The sequence below is a fragment of the Pomacea canaliculata genome, linkage group LG9 (genome assembly GCF_003073045.1).
Source record: "Pomacea canaliculata isolate SZHN2017 linkage group LG9, ASM307304v1, whole genome shotgun sequence".
Taxonomy (NCBI): Eukaryota; Metazoa; Mollusca; class Gastropoda; order Architaenioglossa; family Ampullariidae; genus Pomacea; species Pomacea canaliculata.
The window spans coordinates 20290472-20310993 of NC_037598.1; the positions used below are offsets into that span (position 1 = coordinate 20290472).

Consider the following 20522-nt stretch of genomic DNA (forward strand, 5'->3'; position numbering starts at 1 on the left):
GTTGGTATTTTTCGTTTTTGTTTTTTCTCTTGTTTTTGTTGTTGTTTTTTTTCTTGTTTTTGCTGTTTTTTGTTGTTCTTTCTTGTTTGTTTGTTTGTTTTTTTGCTGTTTTTTACTCTGGTTTTGATGCGAGAAAAACGTATTGCTAGTATTATTATTGTTGGATGGTCATGCGTCTTAGGTATATTTACATATTTTGCGTCTTTTCAATGTCTATGAATATCTCGCTTTCGCTTTGTTCCTCTGTACCTGCCTCTCGCGTGCGCAACGTGGGTCTCTTTTGAAGACGCCGCCCACGGAAACACCAGCCACCAGCCACCTTCCACTAGCCACTAGCACTATCCCATGTCACCACTCAACCATCACTAGCACTAAGTTCACTAGCCATAGCAACTACACCAGTTCACAGCCACACCCAGCCACTAGTCACTAGTCACTAGTCTCCACCCACATCACCAGTCACTAGCCACCAGCCACATGTCACTAGTCACCACCCACATCACTAGTCACTAGCCACCAGTCACTAGCCATCAGCCACTAGCATTCTGTCGTCAGCCTGTACATCAACTGCTTCACCCCCGCCGTCGCCTGCTGCAGCCAGCCCGCGGTGCCCACCACCAGCCGAGTGACGTAACAGTCTGTGGCTTCACATCCCAGTTTCTGAATCCCAGCCCCAGACAATAGCGTATGCGTGCGCACACAAGCACACCACACACAGACGCACACGCAAACATGCGCACAGACCCACGGGCGCTTAAATACAGTCAGGCAGGAGCGTCCTTCTCAGTGCCAGTCTCCCTTTGTGAGGAACAAGTTGCCTGTCTTCGGACAGCCGTTCACCTGGCGCCAGTTCTCTGTCATCAAACATCCGCAAGACAGACAACTGACCGAGTCGCCTCAGGCCCTACATCTACGAGGTGAGCAAACAATTATTTACACCTGAATTTCTGAGACGAGAGGTGATAGGTAGTTATCGGTCTTTTTATTATGATGAATTCATCATCTTGACATAGTTAAAAGAGAAATAAACAAAAATCCACAGAATTATTAAAAGTTTCGTTGTAAATAACTAAAAAGCGAAGACTAATTAGGAAAAAGATGCTTAAAGACAAGAACTCGGTAGTAGGATTTGGCTGCAGTTAATTTTATAATTTTTTTCATTTTGAAATTTTTGTTTTGCACATGCAGTGATACTGAACACGAGCTTTCTTAATCGGGGACAAGAATATTGTTTTTAATACATTCAGTCAAACAAAATATAAAGATAAGAAAAAACCACACATGCTTTACGCGAAAGTAGAAATAAAAGTGTTAGGGATGGTTGTAAAATAGTACATTTTAAAAATATTATCTATCCGCCAGGAAGAAACTCTTACAAACGTATGAGGAATAAATAAATATTTAAGAAAACAGAAAGAATCGAACCAGAGTTGAGTAGGTCTGAGCCGTTTCAAAGGGGAAATAAATAGCAAAGGTCGTCATTGCATCTTCATTATCATCCGTCGGAGAGAATTTGACTTTGACTTCTTAACTAACCAAACCTTTTGGTCTGTTTGCGAAATAATGCATAAAACAACATCAACAATATTTACAGTGGCATCATCTTTGAGATGAGCATTTCCGGTAGTCTATATTAATTTTCTCTATTCTTTTCTGTTGTTAGCTTTTGATACAAATAAGTTTGATGGTTGCCTCAGAGTTATCTAGAAAGACTTGCGTGACGTCATCGATGTACTTCAGCAAACAGTTTTGTGTCTGTAGCTGTCATCAGCAGCACAATCAAACTACATGTGTACATCATAATCAATCTCATGCTTGTATCCGGAGCAGCTTGCTAGAGGGTGCCTCATATTTGTAGCCGTGTTGTCCACTTTGATGGGCAATATTCTGAATAATATTCGCTTCTCTGAAACAAAGTATTAAGATGTTTATATCTCTCAGGCCGTACATAGCTCTTAAAACTAGAATACAGTTTAAATCTTTCACTCATTGTGCCAGTATTATGGGAAACAATCCACAAGTCTTTGTTCTCAAAAACACTTACATCAGATACTTTTGCTGGAGCTGTACATATCCACAACCATTAACACAAAGAAGTTTTCTTACAAAGAAAGCCCATTTCCTTGAAGATAAGATGGCATATTGTAAGCTTTATTGAAAAGTTCGTGTCATCCATATAAATAAGACAAACACTGAATACAGCTCACGTTTTTGTCATCAACAATATATAGCATCCCAGATCGCCGTAGATCATTCTGCTTCCTGTTTGGACAACTGCATGAAAAAATCTCGTTGAGCTTCTGTACTTTTTCAACAATTTCAAACCGGTGATTTTCTAACCATAAATAAGTATCGGAACGACCTGAAAATCAAACATTTAAAAATTCGTTATATGTTCTATTTCCCATAAACATTTCAGGATCTGAGAAATCCTGGACAACATAGGAGAGGAAGAGACAGAAAAAAAAGAGAGACGAAGGTACTTAGCAGTCTCTGTCCATTCTTCCCCATAATATAATGATTCCTGTGAAGCTGAAAATCCACTTTTCCTAAGTCATTTTCACAGTCATTCGGAAATCATTAGCGTATTCTTTTTAAATATTAAGTTGTTTATTAAAGCCGGCAATAGAATATCAGTACATCATCCGCGAAAAGCAGTGAAATGACCTTCACTCTATGATGAGCAGGCTGGACTCCATGACTGCCGTCCTGATACATCTAACGCTAAGCCATTTTGTGAGAAAGAGATAGAGAGAGAGAGAAAGAAAAAAGAAAAACACTTAGGAGAAAACGGGAGGAGGAACAGAAGAATGAGGACAAAGGCAGACGCAGGCAGAGAAAATGCGAAAGTTTTTTTTTTAACAACAGCGGCAATCATTCTGTCGTTATAGTCAAAGTTCACGAACTTTCCTTGGATCACATAAAGGGAAAAGATGATGTGAGCATGTGGAAACAGATGGAACACACACACACGCACACACGTGCGCGCGAGCGGACGCATCTGTGTAACATAAGCTTTACCATGACACGCTGACCTCTCATGTAAGTCTTGATGGGGGACTAAATATAAACAATGTAGCTTTTTCCTTGAGATTTAGCTTCCTTCCTCTATGCTATTTTTTCCACTTTTCTGTCGTTCTTCTCCTTAATTCACTCCTTCCTTCTTTTTGTCCGCTTCATTGTATCTGCAGCTGCGACCTGGCGAAATGTCACGTGACATTTGAGAGATCCTTGATGACATTTGGGAATCATTCGATAGGTGCTTATGAAGCAGAATTAAACAACTTTGACTCGAGGGCGTTCCCACTGGGGCTTCTTACTGGGATGGAACGAGCAGAGAGGTTGATGCAGATCTCGCTATGGAAAAATAGCTTATTAGGAAATCACGTGACAACCCAGAGAGGAGGGCAATGACATTTTAGTTGCCATTAAAGGGCAGCATTCCCAATGTATAATGATTAATGTTAAATGAAAATTTCAATAGTTACAAACGATACTTTGTCGCTTTCAGGCCAAAATGTCGGGCTGTCTATACTGGAACAAGAGATCGTTAGAAAAAAAATTACTGTGTCTTTGTTGAAAGTCTTTTAAAGCTGCTCTGGTTACCGTCCCTTCTCTTTCAATCGAAGATCATTTCCAGGTGATGTCCAAAACGGGATGAAAACAGAATTACTTACCTATGTGTAACAGAAACACAAATTCATTTCCAAAGCAAACGAAAAGATGTTCGTGTGTGTGTGTGTGTGTGTGTTCGTGAACGCTCGATTCTTTGATTGACCTTTGCTCCCAAAAGACTTGCTGAGGCGTGAGATATCTTTACAAGGATTCCAGACACCACCTCTGTCCACTTTGACTCAACAAAGACTGGATGGACTGTATCCCAGAGAGCTCCCCCACCCCTAACAACCACTACTGTTATGTCAGCATCTGAGGCTCAGAAAGTCAGTACCGATAAAGACTATGATCAAAGGACCATAATGAGTCTTCAGGCCGCCCTCGGCAGCCGACTGGTCTGATCAAAGTAAAATACAGTGCTTCCCTCTCTAAGGTATTCGTAATTGTCCTGTTGTATTGTCAGTGGATTTCCTTCATTGCCGTGCAAGCATCTGCAAACGAACACTCCAACATTCTCTAAGTTTGGGAGAGGATATAAGTAGGAGGAAAGGACAAGATGGTAGTAAGAGAGGGGAGGTAAACACGTGCTGTGTATTTTTGTACAATTAAATAATAGTCGATAAATTACCTCCCCCTAAATTCAGGACAGTCTTTTACTGTTAGTATGATCCAGACCACCGTCTTGTCAGCCACAAAGGATGCTATACTCATCATTAGAAGGCAAAGATATTTTCTGCTCCAAAACCTTTTCTTTACTCAGTCTACTTCCGTCCGATCAGGTACAAAATTTTTACTTTCTTTCCTTTCCAGACACATTGGATGAAATGCCAGTTGGATGCCAACAGTGAGCCTTCTCTAACATCATTTTGTGACTGAAGTCCTTGTTTCTTCGTCTGGCAGTTGTCGTCATGACGATCACTTCCCGGGTGCCTGGCAGCGGGTCAAGGTTGCGCGTCTGCGCAGTCCTTGTTGGAGTCCTAGTCTACCTGTCCCCGTGCGTGCAGCTGTTTAGCTGGCATGGTGCTTACACCAGCGTCGTCAGCCCTCAGGGAAGGTCGTCCGTGGGGCGTTCACGCTTGGGACAAGAGCCTGCCTGGTACCCGTCCACCTTCTGGTGGAGAAAGCGCAGGCAATATCCTTCATCCGAGGATGTGGAGGCAGACTTTCTGGGACCTACATCACCCCGGCTGACGTCATCAAGATGGACGGGAAATAGCGAAGCTCCGGTTACGACCTTGCAGGCCCCTTGTGGAGCGTGGAAAAGTCCTCGGACCTCAGCAATCATCTGACCAACGTACCTGCTCATCCTCTTCGCTACCCGCCTGCAAGTTGGGGTTTCTTGCTGCCAAGCTCCACCCGTTTTCAGGTAAAGCCTCTTTTCACCACGTATCCGAGCCAGGTCTCCGTGCACTATGCTTCTCCTCCCACCGTTCCGGTTGACGAAGTTCGGAGAACCCACAGCAGGCGGAAGATGTCAAAGGGGCGCAACCCTAGTGCATATGACAAAGAACGAGAACTCTTAAACAACTTCTTTGACGGTGCTTTCCCCGAATTGCAAAAGTCTGATCTGGACGTCACGCCGGCTCACCACACGGAGTCGGGTCTGCCCACAGGAGGTCAAGGAAGATCAGCAGCATCTCCCACAGACCTCGTCAAGTCGAGTTCTAAGAAAACTTTCGAAGAACCGACTATTCCAAACTCTGCTTTCGAATTCTTCTCCGACGTCCAACCGCTTGAGCATGAATGGGGCTCTTTCGTCGGGTCGCCAGACCATGACTTTTTGGAACGAAGATGTCCAGCGGAAATGTCGAGACTGGCCCCAGAGCTGAGAACCCTCGTCACTTCCGCCGAGCGTGACATTGGTGCGACGTTTGTCAACAACAAGTACCCGAAAGAGATGAAAGCAAAGTCTCTTCCTGACGAACAAGCTTCCTTAGAGCCGTCGGGAGGCTTTCTCTCTGAAGATGTGAGTATTTAAGAGAGACCTGGGTTGGATTTCCTGTCGAGGCAGTAAACTTTAACAGGACTAACAAGCTGAAAATCTTTATCGTGTGTACAACATTGCGTGCGCCCTCACATGACCCCCATTGGCGGGTTCACACGTTTCAGTACAGAGGATAGAGATTATCAGTTCTGACTGGCCTGTAAGCCTCGACCAAAAATCCAGGCCTGGGCAATATGTCAGGCGTAAATAATAAAATAACAATGCTTAAGTAAAAAAAACAAAACAACAACAACAACAACAAAACACAGAAAAACACAAAAATCTGAGTTACATAGAAATTAATTCTAATCTGGAGAGATTACATAAATTACCAGGCATAGAGGTCAACAGTACTGACGTCAGGGTTGTACATGGAAATGCTTGCATTATAAAGTCAGTCAATGGCAGAGCTGAGCCCACATGTTAATTAAGATTGCACACACATAACATTATTATTTTGACCTCTCTTTGTCAAATTCTTTGGTGAATGATGAGATTTCGGCACAAACCTTAGTAGATCGTCTTTAGGGTTAACCAAATATAAAAGTCAGGGAGTGATCGGTTGTCAAGCTGTATTTATGTGTAACAAGACCCACATATGACTGTATATGACTTGAAAACAGCATCGGGCATTCATACTGCCTTTGAATTTGCATCTCTTAGTGCTTATATTGTCTACCACTCTCAGAGCTCATTCAAATCATGGCATGCATGGCATGATGGGAATGCATGGTGTCAGTGTAGCGAAACCAATGTTATGAAAATGTAATCAGTTGTAACTGCTGCAACTTCATCTTATCTATGCCTTTGATGTCACTGATCTTCCGCCTCTCTCTCTCTCCCACACACACGCACACAGACTAACATACACACAATCACACTAAAACACACGCACGCACGCATAAATAGAACATGAAAGTGGGAGAGAACAAGAAATCATATAAAAGGAGGGAATGTCTATGGAGGGTTGTTTAAGACTCCCCGTGATCATTACGAGCTCAGTTAGTTCACGAGCTTGTTACACTGAAAATCAGTAGATGGGAGGATCAATGGGTCAGTGGGCTTACGTAAACCCGACATTATCAAACAGACTATGGAGTACACCGCAGGAGGTTGGCTGCCGTCAATTCTTATTCTTTAGGTCTGAACAGGTTAGTCATACCGGTCTTTTTTCAATAAAATTTCCCGAAAACTTTTTTCTTTTAGCAATTTTGAGTTCGAGGCGTTACTTAGTGCTATGAACGGAATCTTTAGAGCACAATAATGTTTTTTTTTTTCATTCAGTGTGGTCGTTAAAATAGATGCTTGGCGTCCACAGAAGGACAGGATCCACTCCTATAGCCGGTGATGATGTCTTTACGAGTTTTGTGTCTCCCAAGCGTGAATACACGACACTTACACTGACTGTCTTACATTATAAGCAAGGACAAGTACTTCCCTTGCTTAAATGTTCACAGTTTCTAAATACATCAGTTTGACATCATTCACATTCGTGTCTTGAAGTTAACAGTAAGTGGGGGAGAAAGAGACACAGACACACACAAAGATAGAGTAGAATGAATAAACAAATAGCAAGAGATGACACGAAACCATCAAAAAGATAGCATATATACGGGCTGTCATAAGTATACAATTAGTCCGAAGGATTGGTAGAATTCGCTAGTCCAGAAGAAATGTTTTATGAGGATTATTTGACCAAGACAGCAGATGAGCTAATCAGAGGTAATGGTCTCTCGCGATCTCTCTGGTCCCAGTGTCTGCTAATGAAGGAAAAGACTATTGCACTTCATCGCCGCGTCCTCCATTTAACGAAGGATATAACTGGCGAACTTTGATCCATTCATCCAAGGTATCCACAACTATCAACCCTGGATGCTATTTGTTTCTTCTATCTTGAACATGCGCAGAGAGTGGGTGAGCGAGTGTCTTAGACGAAGACACCCCTTTGATACTGAATACTGTTATAGCAATTAGAATTTTCTGTTTTCTTTGAGTATTCCCTTTGATATTCTGCTTCCTTCCTTTCAAATCAAAGCGAAAGGAAGGAAGGAAGGAATAAAAGATGTTACCTTAATTATGCAACTTTGAAGAAATGCATTGGCATAAAATTATTAAGCAAAAAAGGAGAGCAGGAAAATAAACGAATAAAGGCGAACAAGTCTTGCAAACATCTACTATACGAAACAGAAAAAATGACAGTGAGCAAAGCTGATTGGTTTAAGAATTTCTGTCTTTTTTTTTCCTTTGTATGTCTTGATGTCTCCTTTTATATCTATCTTCAGTCGTTTTATTTTTTTATGTGTTGTTTGTCTTTTTTTCTTTAGTATTTTTAAGACATCCACATCAACGAAAATTTATAGTGGTATCGAGCATCCAGCTTGTCAATCTTGCAACCGTTACTACGCAGAGAGAGAGAAAGAAAGAGAAAGAGGGAGATAATGTCCAGACCCTGAAATTACAAATGTGTTACACAGTCAGTGAACAATCGAAAAGGTGACGAACACCGTTCTTCTAAAAACTCGAGACTGCAATAAAAACCAAAAGGTTTTGAGTTCAAATCTCTCCTCAGGACCCATTCTCTGTTTGTGATAGCTGCTTAACCCTCACAGCGTGAAATCCCCACTAGGAGGCAGGATTTATACATATTACTAGAATACATTGTAAGTTGGATCTTGACAGGGACAGAATTTATTTAAAATTGTGCAAATCATATCTTGCTCTGATTTCAGCTCCGTTACTTCAATGTAACGAATCCAAATTGCCCTCCCACAGATCTTCATCCATTTCTATCCCAAATATCGATTGGCCAGTTCTCTCTCCCTCCTTCGTTCCCTCCCATGTTGACCTGCTCCTCCCCTCCACCACTTTCAGACATTTTATCGCTTTTAAAATTCTTTTCATGGGTTTGAGCAGAGAGACCTGGCGACACAAAACGCCGGTGACGACCATTTCGATGCGTATTTAGACGAGACAAAGAATAAAGGGGAGGGACAATCATTTCTCGTTGACACCTTCCTCCAGGGACGGCAGGACCAGTAAAATTAAGAAATATGTCCTGCCGGAGATTTCGATCCCGACAAGACAATCCGTCGGAAACACGAGACTTGTCACGCAGACAGAACGCTTCCAGAAAATGCTATTGGGGTTCGGCACGATAGGTGTTTGCCAGTCTGTGTCCATCCTCCTCTCCCCCCTCGCAAAAGAAAACAATATTTCTTGGATATTTTAATTAGTTTTGTCGGAAAGGAAGCAGCGCCATAGAACCTTTCCCGTTCCTTTTTAAAAAAAAAAGAATGTAAAAATGTGTGGTAATTTATGTTCTTCCTTTTCCATTCCTCAGTAAAGAGTTCAAAAAGGAAGACAATGTTTAAAAAGTTGGATACCACGCTCAGTAAAAGCTGATCCTGAGATAAACGTGTCATCAATAACTTAGCAACACAAAATGTTTATTGAACTACATTCTCTTACACCCCTGTATATGTCATTGTCATGCTAAATATACATAATTAAAACCACCTCTCACCAAACGTTTTGTGATTTCACCATCTAATTTTTTTCTTAATGATCTTAGAAAGTATAAGGACAGTCTATTTAGCTTTCTTTTTATTTATTTTTGGCTTATTTATAAGTTTTCTATATTTTTTCGTCTCTGTCTCTGTGTCTTGAGAACATCGCATTTACGGCCTCATTTATGTAGAAATTTGTACTTTTCTCTAGGTCTTTAAAACATAACACGAACGGCTTCATTCAAAGAAAAAGAAAGAAAAAAAAAAGAAAAGAAAAACACTTATATCAGCAGACAAGGAAACATTTTATGAAAATGTTAAAATATTAATAAATAATTTAGTCTTTTAGTACGGTTTGCCTTTGGCTGTGACAGCAGATTCATGTCTTTGGTAAATAAACCCAAAAACAAAAGTTGTTTTCTTTTAGGACAATTCTCTTTCCTTTTTAATTTGAACCAGTAAAGATTGAGGTACCGGACAAGGGTTAAAAGTGAGACAACATCCAAATAACAGTCTCTCAAGCTTTTCTTAAACAACCTTGAGAGAAAATCTTGAAGAAAGTTTCCTAAATTAGAATGTACAAACTAAAAATTAACAATGTCTATGCGAAAATGTCTTTTTTTCCGTTCAGAGAACACTAACCCAGGACAGCATTTACTTCTTGTGATTTGGCTCACAACTGACCACCTTTCATTCCAACTTATTTCCTTCTGTGCTTCATTTTTTTTCTTCTCCGAACTGTCCTTGCTTCACTTTAGGACCTGTCCTTGTTTTTTCTCATTCTCTCTGTTCCCGTGACCATTTGTAAAGCCTTTTATTTAAACAATTCATGTTCAGATGTTTAAAGTGTTAAATGTGATAAACAAGTATCACAAGTTAAACAACAGCAACATTCTCAGTAAACATGCGACTTGGCTGTCAAGTCCTTCCTGTCTTTGTAAACACTCTCACAAACAAAGAATGCCTAACTCTTGTTTGCAAACATGTTTTACTATTTGCAAAACTCGCTTTGTTTCCAAGTTTTCCAAGTTAAAGGCTGAGGTCAAAGCATGTTTTGACAAACTACTTCGGCTTTTTCAAGATCCATTCAACAAATGTCCTTTGTGATGCCAATCAAAGTCTCTTACATCGGTTGTCAAAGTCTTGAGAAACAGTTTCTTGCACTGTCTCGGGCATTGTAAGGGTCACACGTAAGACGAGCATGTTTGAACTGTTATAAGTATTGTATACTTCTCATCAACACTCTAAAGTAAATAACTTTTGATGTAGTTAGTGAAATTGTTTCCTTTATTGGGACTTCTCTACACAACTCATCATCAGTGTCCTCAGAAGTGTGGTACCACAGATATAAGTAATAAAATTACTTTGATTGCGAAATTATACCTCTTGACTTGCACTGGACAAGTAAGTTTAACAACAGCTCGACTTATAGAAACAAGTGTCAAGCAAAACAAAATAAGTCTTCTGTTTGTAGTCGGTTTTCAAGAAAGAATAAAACTTGCAGGAGTTATTTCCGCTGAGATATTCATGTCTTCTTTCTGATGTCAACTCATCAATAAGCTGATGGACTAGTCTTTTTCTTTCTGTTGGCTTTCTTATCTGCTTGTTTCCTTGCCTGACTGTCTTTTGTATCTTCATCATACCAACGGTCCACAGAGTTTGTGACTCATTTTGTGGAAGTCAAGGAACGAAGACACATCCTAACCTTGTAATTTGATTTACAAATTTGTTTTCGTTTTTTTTAAACGGTCGTAGAAAAACAAGTCTTGAGAAGGTCGACCTCTTCTCACCTTTTTCTTTCTGATGAATACAAATCACCTTAGAAGCTAACGAACTCATTAAAGGCGTGTTGAGAGAAATGCTTTTGTAGGCACACAGTGTAACTGAGAAATACAACTAAGAAAATTGCTGGGCTAGGCCTCCTTTTTTTTTACTGCTATCAACCTCTACCGGTGACATTGATTTTTTTATTTTAAGGTTAATTGTTTTCCGTTTTGCTCTTAGAATTCGGTGTCTAAAAAGTATCACTCAGTACTAAGAGTGGACCTCGATGACGGCGAGTAGTGTTCAGTGACAAATTTATGCATCGAAGCCTTCGACCGATGCCTGCACTGCCCTGTCATTTTGATGGCACATATAATTTTGTCCTTTGCCAAATGTCAGTTCAGTGGACCCAAATACATAGCTTTCCCCACAGAAAGTATGTTTAGTGTGCTTGTAATAGTTATTACTTCAAGGAACAACTTTTTTCTCCATAAAGTCATACTGTAAGGTCATGAACTGGAAACACTTCTGTTTGTTGCATCTTTCGTAGATGGCAATATGGAAATATGCTTTTATATCTCTTACATCATGTCTGTCTTTTTAATTTAAAGAAATATGTGTTTATCAATATTTAATTGTCATACAGATACTCATGCATGCTTACCAGCAAATGCATAATGACAAAAGAAGAAAGGGATAGGTAAAGGAGAGAGAGATGAGGGGCAGAACGAGAGACAACTAGCCGATGTTGAGATGGAGATAAGGGGAAAAAAACGAAAAAAAAAATTCGTTAAAAAAAAATTCAGTAAAAAAAATAATAAATAAAAAAGAGAGATACAAACAAACTGCTGCCTACACTTGTTCATTAGTGCTCAGATAATTCCCTCTGACTTCCTAAACACCCTTGGGGACGATTGTGACCCAGACCTTTGCCACGTCTTCCTGTCTGTCTCCTTGCTTCAGTCATTATGGGATGGACCAGTAATGACACACAGAATGGATTATGAGGGATTGACCTGTGCCTTGCCGTTGCAATGTCCTCTCAGCCTTAATTTCCTGTCGTTATGTGCAGAGAGACTGCGATGTGATCCTGACCAAGCTTTGCCAGTCTAATGGCGACTGTTTGTGTTTCGGCTTCTACACCTGTCAGGCCGGGCAGGTGCAGGGAGATAGACTCGTCTTCAGATGACAGCGGTAAGTAGTGATTATGATCGTAAAGTAATATTTTATGTATGTCGAGATTATTATTGGTCATTGTGATGTACATGTATATGTATTTCCCTCCTCCTCCCCTCCTCCTCATTATTAATTTTTTTTCTAGTAATTATACAAATGTCATTGCCAGATACTAATTCTCCCAAATGTGGGTAAGTACTCGTCTTTACCGAGATACCTATCATATCAACGTGCAAAATAATGACATCACGTGGTTACGTAGATATTTACGTCATGACGTAATTAACATACCGTCCTAGCTTTTCTATTGGCTGAGGCGTTTCGCAACATAAGCATTGCCACAGTTCTAACGTCTGCGGTGGCGACCTCTGTGTGGATGATGATGTTGGATAAGAAATCGTCTTGTCGTGAATAGTTAATCACCGTTGTTAAGAACACTTTACGGCGGCTTGAGAAACTGTCGGGTGTAAGGCGAAGCTGGTGTAAGTCCACTCTAAACATCGAAACACAATCAAAAACACTGCTTTCCACCCTTTTAGTGTTCTTAACATTTGTCTTGCATATTTTACCGAGGTTGCAAGGAACACGAAAAATATTAATACCGTTGTAGGAGCCAGAAAAAAGTTTTTCTCAGAACATGACATGTTCTCGAGAGACAGAAGGGCAAATATCTTGTCTCAGATTCGGGGAAATAGTATTACTGAACTTTATCTAATCATTAAAAAATTGCATCACCTCTACCTTTTCTCATCGAGGATTACTTAAAACAGTTTTCGAAATTTGCTGAACATCGTTAAAAGTTTTGAGAAGACAACATCTGATCCTGTAATCGCTTCTAACACCGGTGACATACGTTACTGATGAGAGCCCGAGGGTGACCCCATCCTCCAAGCTTCCACTTTACCTGCGAATAATCTTTGCGGCCTAGACACTTCCGAAACTCAAGACACCCTCCTCCCCATCTCCTCATTTTCCCTCCCGAAAGTCACGGTTTATGGAAGGATCTGGTTGTAAGGAGATTTGCTACAGTCATTTTCTTTCGGTCCATCTTCTCCGGTGTTTGAGCGCAATGGAAGTTTAAAGAAGCGTTGGCCCAGACCGGATCTGATGGTGGATAAGCAAACTTCTTCTCGTTAATAGCTAACCACTCTTGTTAAGAACACTTTAGACGGGTTTAACAGAAAGTTTTCTCATTCATTTATAAAACGAAGCTGTTTCTAAGTACACTCTAAACTTTGAAACAATTATCAACACTGCTTTAGACCTTCTTTTGTGTTATTAACAAATATCCTCCTTTGCACCTTTTACGAATGTGTAAACGATTGTCATCCGACTGTCACTGAACATGAACGAAGAGACAGAGACGGGGTGGGACGCGAAACGATAGGGGTGGAAAGAGAGACTGGGATAAGACAAACACGGGGATGGAAGGAGAGACAGACGGAATGGAAGAGGGACAGAGATGTGAAGAACGAGAGATCACAGGAAATTATAATGAAAGCAACGCTAAGGGGGTTCTAAACGCACAGATTATTTTTACATTTTAAAGCAAAATAGAAAAACAAACAAACAAACAAAACCAAGAAAACTTTGGTTGCCCGAGAAGAGAAGAACAAAACCAAAGAGACGACGCAGAAGAGAACGTTGGGGGGAAAAGAAAAAAACGAGCATCAGGGGGAGCAGCCATACTTACTGCTACAGTTGCACGAGCAGAGCATCCGCATCCACATCGGCTTCTCTAGCGACAGATCTTCTCTTTGTCTTCTTTTGTTTTCCTAATGTTGCCTCTTCATGACTGGTCTTTACACAATCTTTTGTGTTGTAATTGAATGCGTCGCTGTGGCCAATCTTGTCCTCTTTTATCCCTGATGAAATGCACAAACGTTTAAATACAACTTCTAAATATATATTAACAGGGAAAATTGTATCCTAACTGCAAAAAAAGAGAAAATTAATAATAAGAAGAATGATACAACGATGACGACGATGCAAAGAGCTCTGGTACTTGTTTGTCTTAACGAAATTGAAATGCTAATATAAAGACACTGGAATAACAAAAAATACTGCTAACACTAATAATAACAACAACAATGATGCAAAATTTGTATTTGTAAAGACTTACAATTTGCGAATATTAATTTGTCACGTTTAGCTGTCTGCTAGGCGTTAAGCATCCAGCTAACTGCACCTGGCCCCTGAGATATCAGTTCTCTAGTGATCGTACAGACCAACCCACCGATAATCGATGACGATGAGAAATTCAGTCTAGTATATAGTGCTGTGTGGTATGACTAGTAGCTATAGCTACCCTGTCCACTCAAATCGTCACTTCATTGCATGTGTCTCGGCTAGCCCGCTCGTTAGCTCATGACATCACTATAGTGTGGGTCAGCGATCCTTTAAATATTCTCCTTGTGATATACATGAATCGTATATTTTATTAATGCAGGCTGAGGAGAAGAAATTTTAAAATATATTTTTATAATTGATACATTAACTAAATAAATCCCGATGCAACAGCCATCCAACGAGGTAGTGCTGATAATATACAGACTGGAAAGGTTATTTGTCTGATGGACAGAAAAGGACAAGAATGCTCAGATCGTCCATTCAGTCTTGAGTTCCTTTTTCGCAGTCCATGTAACCCCACTTGGGTCATTTCATGGCTAAAGCTACAGTGCTTGTCACCTACCACGACAGTAAAAGTCAGGAGTCGTGGGTTCGTATTTTGACTCCGGCATCCTCGCTGTATGTGACACCGGTTTACAGCAAGACTATTGGTGGTTTTCTCTAGTCATCTCTGATCTGGATCACACACACACACACACACACACACACAATCTATCTATCTCTCTTTAAGACAGGACTGCTGCACAGAATGCTATGAGCCATACAAATTGAAATATATCGGTCTTGACAGCATGCATTCATGTACACACAGCCCAACAGACTAACAACATTGTCAAGATCCAAACATCTCACTGGAATCGATTTGCCCGAGTTTCGACTGAACCAAAGCACGCACCTCTCACTATTTTAACTGAAAAGCAGAAAGCTGAAATATCTCTTTGTGCATCTGAATTATCATTAAGACGGAAAAAGTGTGTCTAATGTAATTAGGAGACTAGTCAATGGCCTCGTATAACTAGCTTTCTGTAGACGACAATCGATCTGACATTCTGGACACAGACAAGAGGGACATTCCCAGGCTTTCAAGCAGCTACCTGAGCGAAAAGTTGCGATTAAACCGCCGAGCGTAGCGCCCTCTGGATGCTTGACGAGGGCTGCTGCCCTCCGCCTCCCGCCGTGCCTCCTAATGGCAGGATCATGATTCTTATTAGTGATAAAAGTTGAACTTTCAGGACCAGGCTTTATCGAGTCTAGTTTGAATAATGCAGTTGGTGAGGCATTAGTGCAGGGGAACTGCTTCCTTTGCATGTCTTGCTATGATGGAGGTTGGTCTGTGGAAGCAGGTGACCTGCGCAACTTCCGGTGTATCAAATATTCTGTACACGACGATAGCGTATACATATCATAATTTCTACTTGATAAAATTAATACAAGACGAGTAGGTACGCATCTCCAAACACAAATACATACACACACACATACACAATACACTCACTCACTCACTCACTCACTCACTCACTCACTCACTCACTCACTCACTCACTCACTCACTCCTCACTCACTCACTCACTCACTCAGTAACCTAGAATAAGAGTTATCTTCGCTTCCGGCACCGTTGCTAACAAGGGGTCGATACAAAGAACGAGGCGCGGGTTGCTAGTCGCCGAAACAGTCTTTCATGTCCTCCGTGGGCAGTGTTTTTACCTCTTGCTTTGTTTATTTCTTTTTTCCCATTTCTCCCTATTTTCTGTGGGTCTTCCTGCAGAACTATACTTTCAGCAAGCTCCCAAGAAATGAGAGATCTGAAGGGGAAAATGACAGGGTCTTTGTTGTGGTGGCGCTTCTTCGACACTTGCTTTTTGGTTGGAAAGGTTATGACCCCCTGAGAATGTGTGGGCGGGTAGGTGAATTAAGGGTGGGGGGAAGGGAGGAAAGAGAGAAAAGCAGTAAGTAGTGAGGGAGGAATGGAAGATATAACAGAAGGCGAGAAGATAGATAACTGCTCATAACTCTCCACGTCAGGGTGACCTCTCCCTTTTTCTAACTTCTCCATCTGCTGCATTAACTGCCACTGCACTGCCATCAATACAATCCTTGGAGGTGGTTATTATTATTATTATTATTATTATTATTATTATTATTATTATTATTATTATTATTAGTATTAGTATTAGTATTAGTATTATGTGGTGGTTCCATTTCTTTAATAATCGACGTTTCTGTAAAGCGAAAAAGAGCTGTTGAGATGGAGAACCAAGGAGACCATGTTTTAAGTTCAAAAGCACAAGGATGCTACACTAACTGCTGCCTGGTTTAGATGTCAAGGTAAAGGCAACCATTTTACACTGGTTCATAAATTTGGAAAGAGCCACAATAGGCGATCACACGACTCCAAAAGCGAAGATTATTCCTCAGAATGATACAAAATGAAAATCCAGGCGAACATCAAGACCGGAAACTCAGGAGTATCAATGTCCATTATAAGAAATAAAAGTCAAACTAATTTAGTGATATTTGCGATTTCAAATTTGAACATGTTTGAAAATTATTTCCGATAATTTTGTGAATAGGACAGTTAACATGCGTAAAAGTTAAGAAGACAGGGATATTAAAACAATGATGTTCGTTTTCGAAAGAATAACCATTTATTTCAAACCCAATTTCAGCGAGGAGTTAGGAGCCAATATCGGAATATGAAAGATATAAACTTTAGGGATTGATAGAAATAAAAGAGAACATCAAGACAGAGAGAACAGAAACACCTGTTTGTTAAATGAAGAACTATCACTGTATGAGTGCAGGTAGACAATAATGAAACTGCTTGTTCTTATTTGTTTTCTAATGATCACTGTCTCATCTCCGGCACTTCATTATTCGACCAACCACAGTATCGAGCTGCTTCTCGGCCAAAGACACGGAGGACGGGCAAATTCTGATCGAAGAAGCTTGGCAGAAGTAATGTGGCGCAAGCCTCAGTAGAAAAGGTAGTTTAGTGGACGCGCTAATCGAATCGTCCGCTAATTGTCCACAGCTTACTGCAAGTTCTTGCTAGAAAAGAATTTTCGAAGAAGTGCAAATATTCCCTCAGTGGCCGTCGATTGCGCATGTTGCCGGAGCGCGCGCGCTCTTTGATGGCTCCTGAATGTTCACAACTCCTTCCACCGGCCGATAAAGCTGTAAATCAAACGACTGCAATCTTACCACTGACTGAACATTTCTCATCAGAGAAAAGGTTATCAGGTGATTTGAAACTGTTTGCACGAGCCTGGCAACGCCAAGGTTTGAGCAGACCGTGGCAAACTGGCATTTCCGTATCTTTACAACATCAGGGCCACGAGTCATGTCCACATTTTCTCAGATTTTATAAACGCCATTCTTAATAATAAATATCAACGAAACGGTTTGACCCCGTTTAGCTGAGTTTTTGCATGGAGGTTATTTTTGTATTTTATTTATCTTGCCTTCTTGGGTTTTTTTTTATTTTATTTTATTTTTTTGCTTTCATTTTTTCGTTCTTATTTCTTAATGTTAGTTTATTTCTACTTTCTTTGTTTTCCTGCTAACTTTTTTTTTGGTCTTCACTCTTTCTTTTCTTTCATTTATTTCTTCTTTCTTTTTGCCTTCATTTACTGTTTAGTCTCTTCCATCGTTTTGTGTTTAATTGTTTAATTTTTTCTTTCTTTACTTCTGTATCCTTTCGTTCTTTCGTTTTCTTTTCTTTCGTGCATCACTTTTTTATTCTTTTAAATTATTTCTTCGCTGTATCTGCCAGTAGCCAACTCTTCAACCCATCCGTTCATCATCTCTATTTTTCCCTTATCTGGTCTTTTCTCTATCACTCATGCGTCGTCCTTTGTGGGAGCCAACTCCGAAATACAAGCAATAAATCAATTTTCTTGTCATTAGAATTAAAGTTGCCCTTGCATGCTCACAAGGCGAGTTTTAAGAGAGAGAGAGAGTGTGTGTGTGTGTGTGCATATGTGTGTGTGAGAGAGAGAGAGAGAGATACACTCTTTACTTTATTGGTTGGCTCACTGACCGTCTTCAAACATTCCTGTATTTGTCACATTGAATTATTTGTAACTAAACAGCAAACATGGCCCTGGCCTGGTTTGTATTGAATATCCGTCCCTCGGTCCAGTGGAGATAGTTGAGCATCGGCCTCTTTGTTCTCCCCCCTGGGAGGATGTTGAAACATCTGCAATGCGGCCGGTTACGCAAGCTTTCCCAGGGATTCTTAATTCACATTTGTGTTTCTTTGTTGTTTTTACTCTCTCCTTCCTCGGGCATCTTTCTCATTAGCGCCACCCCTTACATTTGGAGCAGTTAATTTATTTACAGCTTAAACGTATCGAAACAGTTAAAATATATAGTTACATATGTTACCAGCCCCACCACATATCTTTGGAAAAGATTCAGAAAATACATAAATAATCATATTAATTTGTTTTAATGACTTCACATCATCATTGTTCGTGTGCTTATTTTTTTTTTTTTTTCTTTCAGTCTTTGAAGTTTTGCTTTTTTTTCTTGATCCTTTCTCTGTTCTCCGCCTTTATTTCTATCACAGTCCCTGGATATTTCACGAGTGCGCAAAAAAATGCATTCAAGAAAGCACCCACAGATGAACGCATATATACACTCATTCCACGCATGCGCGCAGAAGGACAACCACACGTACTCTCTTCCTCGTTCGCTATCTTTCCCAAACGGGAAATTACGTCTTTTTCTGCGCATGCGCATTTCAAGTTAGGTTCTGAAACTGGGTGTGCTGTCCGTTGCAGGTCCCGTGACCAACTACGAGGAGTGGCACGATGCACCAGTAGAAAACCCCGGGCTGACTCGAGACCGGCGAGCCAGCAACAGTCCGGACGACGTCCCAGCGAAAGACCAGCCACAGAAGGTCAGAGAAGGTACTTAATGGACGCGACGTCATTAAGGGCTCAGCGCCTGCGCGTAGAGCTTCTTCCGCTGCCAGCCCTTTGATCAGCAGCCGCCCAGGTACAACAATCAGGTGAGGGGATGGATGGGGGTTTGGGTTTTTTTGGTTGTTTTTATTCGTGAGGCCTTCTCGCTGATTTCTCGGGCTGTGGAAAGCAGAGTTGTCTCCTCTGCAATGGGTGACGTCAGTAGGTGCACCTCCATTCCTGCTAATTAATTACTTTTGATTTTTGCATCAATGATTTACGTTGACGATTAAACAACTCAATGAAGCTATGTGGTTGGTTGTCTTTAATGAATTACTGATTATAGTAATGAATCTGAGAGCAGATAACTTCGAGCTGTTGATGTAATTCGCTTTATACTGGGTTTCCACTTCCAGCTGTATTGTTTGACTGTCTCTCCTCCGCATAACGTTTTAACATGGAAAGTTCTTTGTTACACCATTTCAACGTTACAGGCTGGAGAATGCCTTATGTCAATGCTTGTTTGTTTTGGTTTATCATCCCAAGAAATTTTCAGTAAACGGCTCTCACTTAATTAACCAACAACTACTATGTCCGGATGGAATTCATTCCCTTCGTGTCTTAGGCTTTGTCTCGCTGTGAATGTGAATCACATCTGAGAAGTATTTCTCTAACAGTTTGTTTTCTATTCTGCTTCAAGGATTTTTGTTTATAAATTTCAGTCGATTTCTGTAAGCACTCCTCTTATGTAGATGAGAGAAGTACGTTTCTAACGTTAACCCATCGACTGTGCAATCTACTCTAATGTACACAATTTTTGTTATATATTTATTATGCGATTATTTTCTCTCCTACTGTGTTATTATTGTTCATATACCATCCATTAGATTATTATCTTGCTCGTGTTATTTGTTACTTAGGGAAAAACAATAAAATTTTGGGATTTAACGAAAATAATTTTCAGTCACAATGATGATAAAATATTTCATTAGACACTTGGATTACGTCACACGTGTTATCATTTCTTTATTAGGCACTTGGATTACGTCACAATTGTTCTCAATTATGACATAGCATGACGTAAGAATACACTGTACGAGATCTATGACGTGTATGTAAATTGACGTAACAGTGGTTAATAAAGTTATTATATTATTGTGTTATTATTGCTTGTAATTATTTGTTTTGCTTCAGTTTCTTTGGGGGAAAACTCTTGTGGACAATTACAGAATTATTAAACTAAATTCTTTGAGGAATTACTTTCGCCTTGTCCTTGTGGCGTGAGCAATCAATGAGTTGTTACTCGTGAAAACAGACTGAAGTAGAGACATAGGAAGAGTATTTTTATTAAAGGAATGTGATTCACGTGCAGTTCTGACAGTGTCATTATGTCATGCTAGAGATGTCTGGTTAACACTACAAGAAGAATATTTTTCTTTT

At 40.3% G+C, this 20522-nt stretch overlaps 1 protein-coding gene across 1 annotated transcript; it reads left to right on the forward strand.

Moving 5' to 3' along the window:
• Window positions 1–682: 682 nt before the first annotated feature.
• On the forward strand, window positions 683–20448 carry LOC112572734. The gene is made up of 4 exons (XM_025252565.1): window positions 683–917; window positions 4426–5581; window positions 11942–12063; window positions 18960–20448. The coding sequence occupies exons 2-3, from the start codon at window positions 5087–5089 to the stop codon at window positions 12056–12058; spliced, it is 612 nt and encodes a 203-aa protein (XP_025108350.1). The 5' UTR covers window positions 683–917; window positions 4426–5086; the 3' UTR covers window positions 12059–12063; window positions 18960–20448.
• Window positions 20449–20522: the final 74 nt, after the last annotated feature.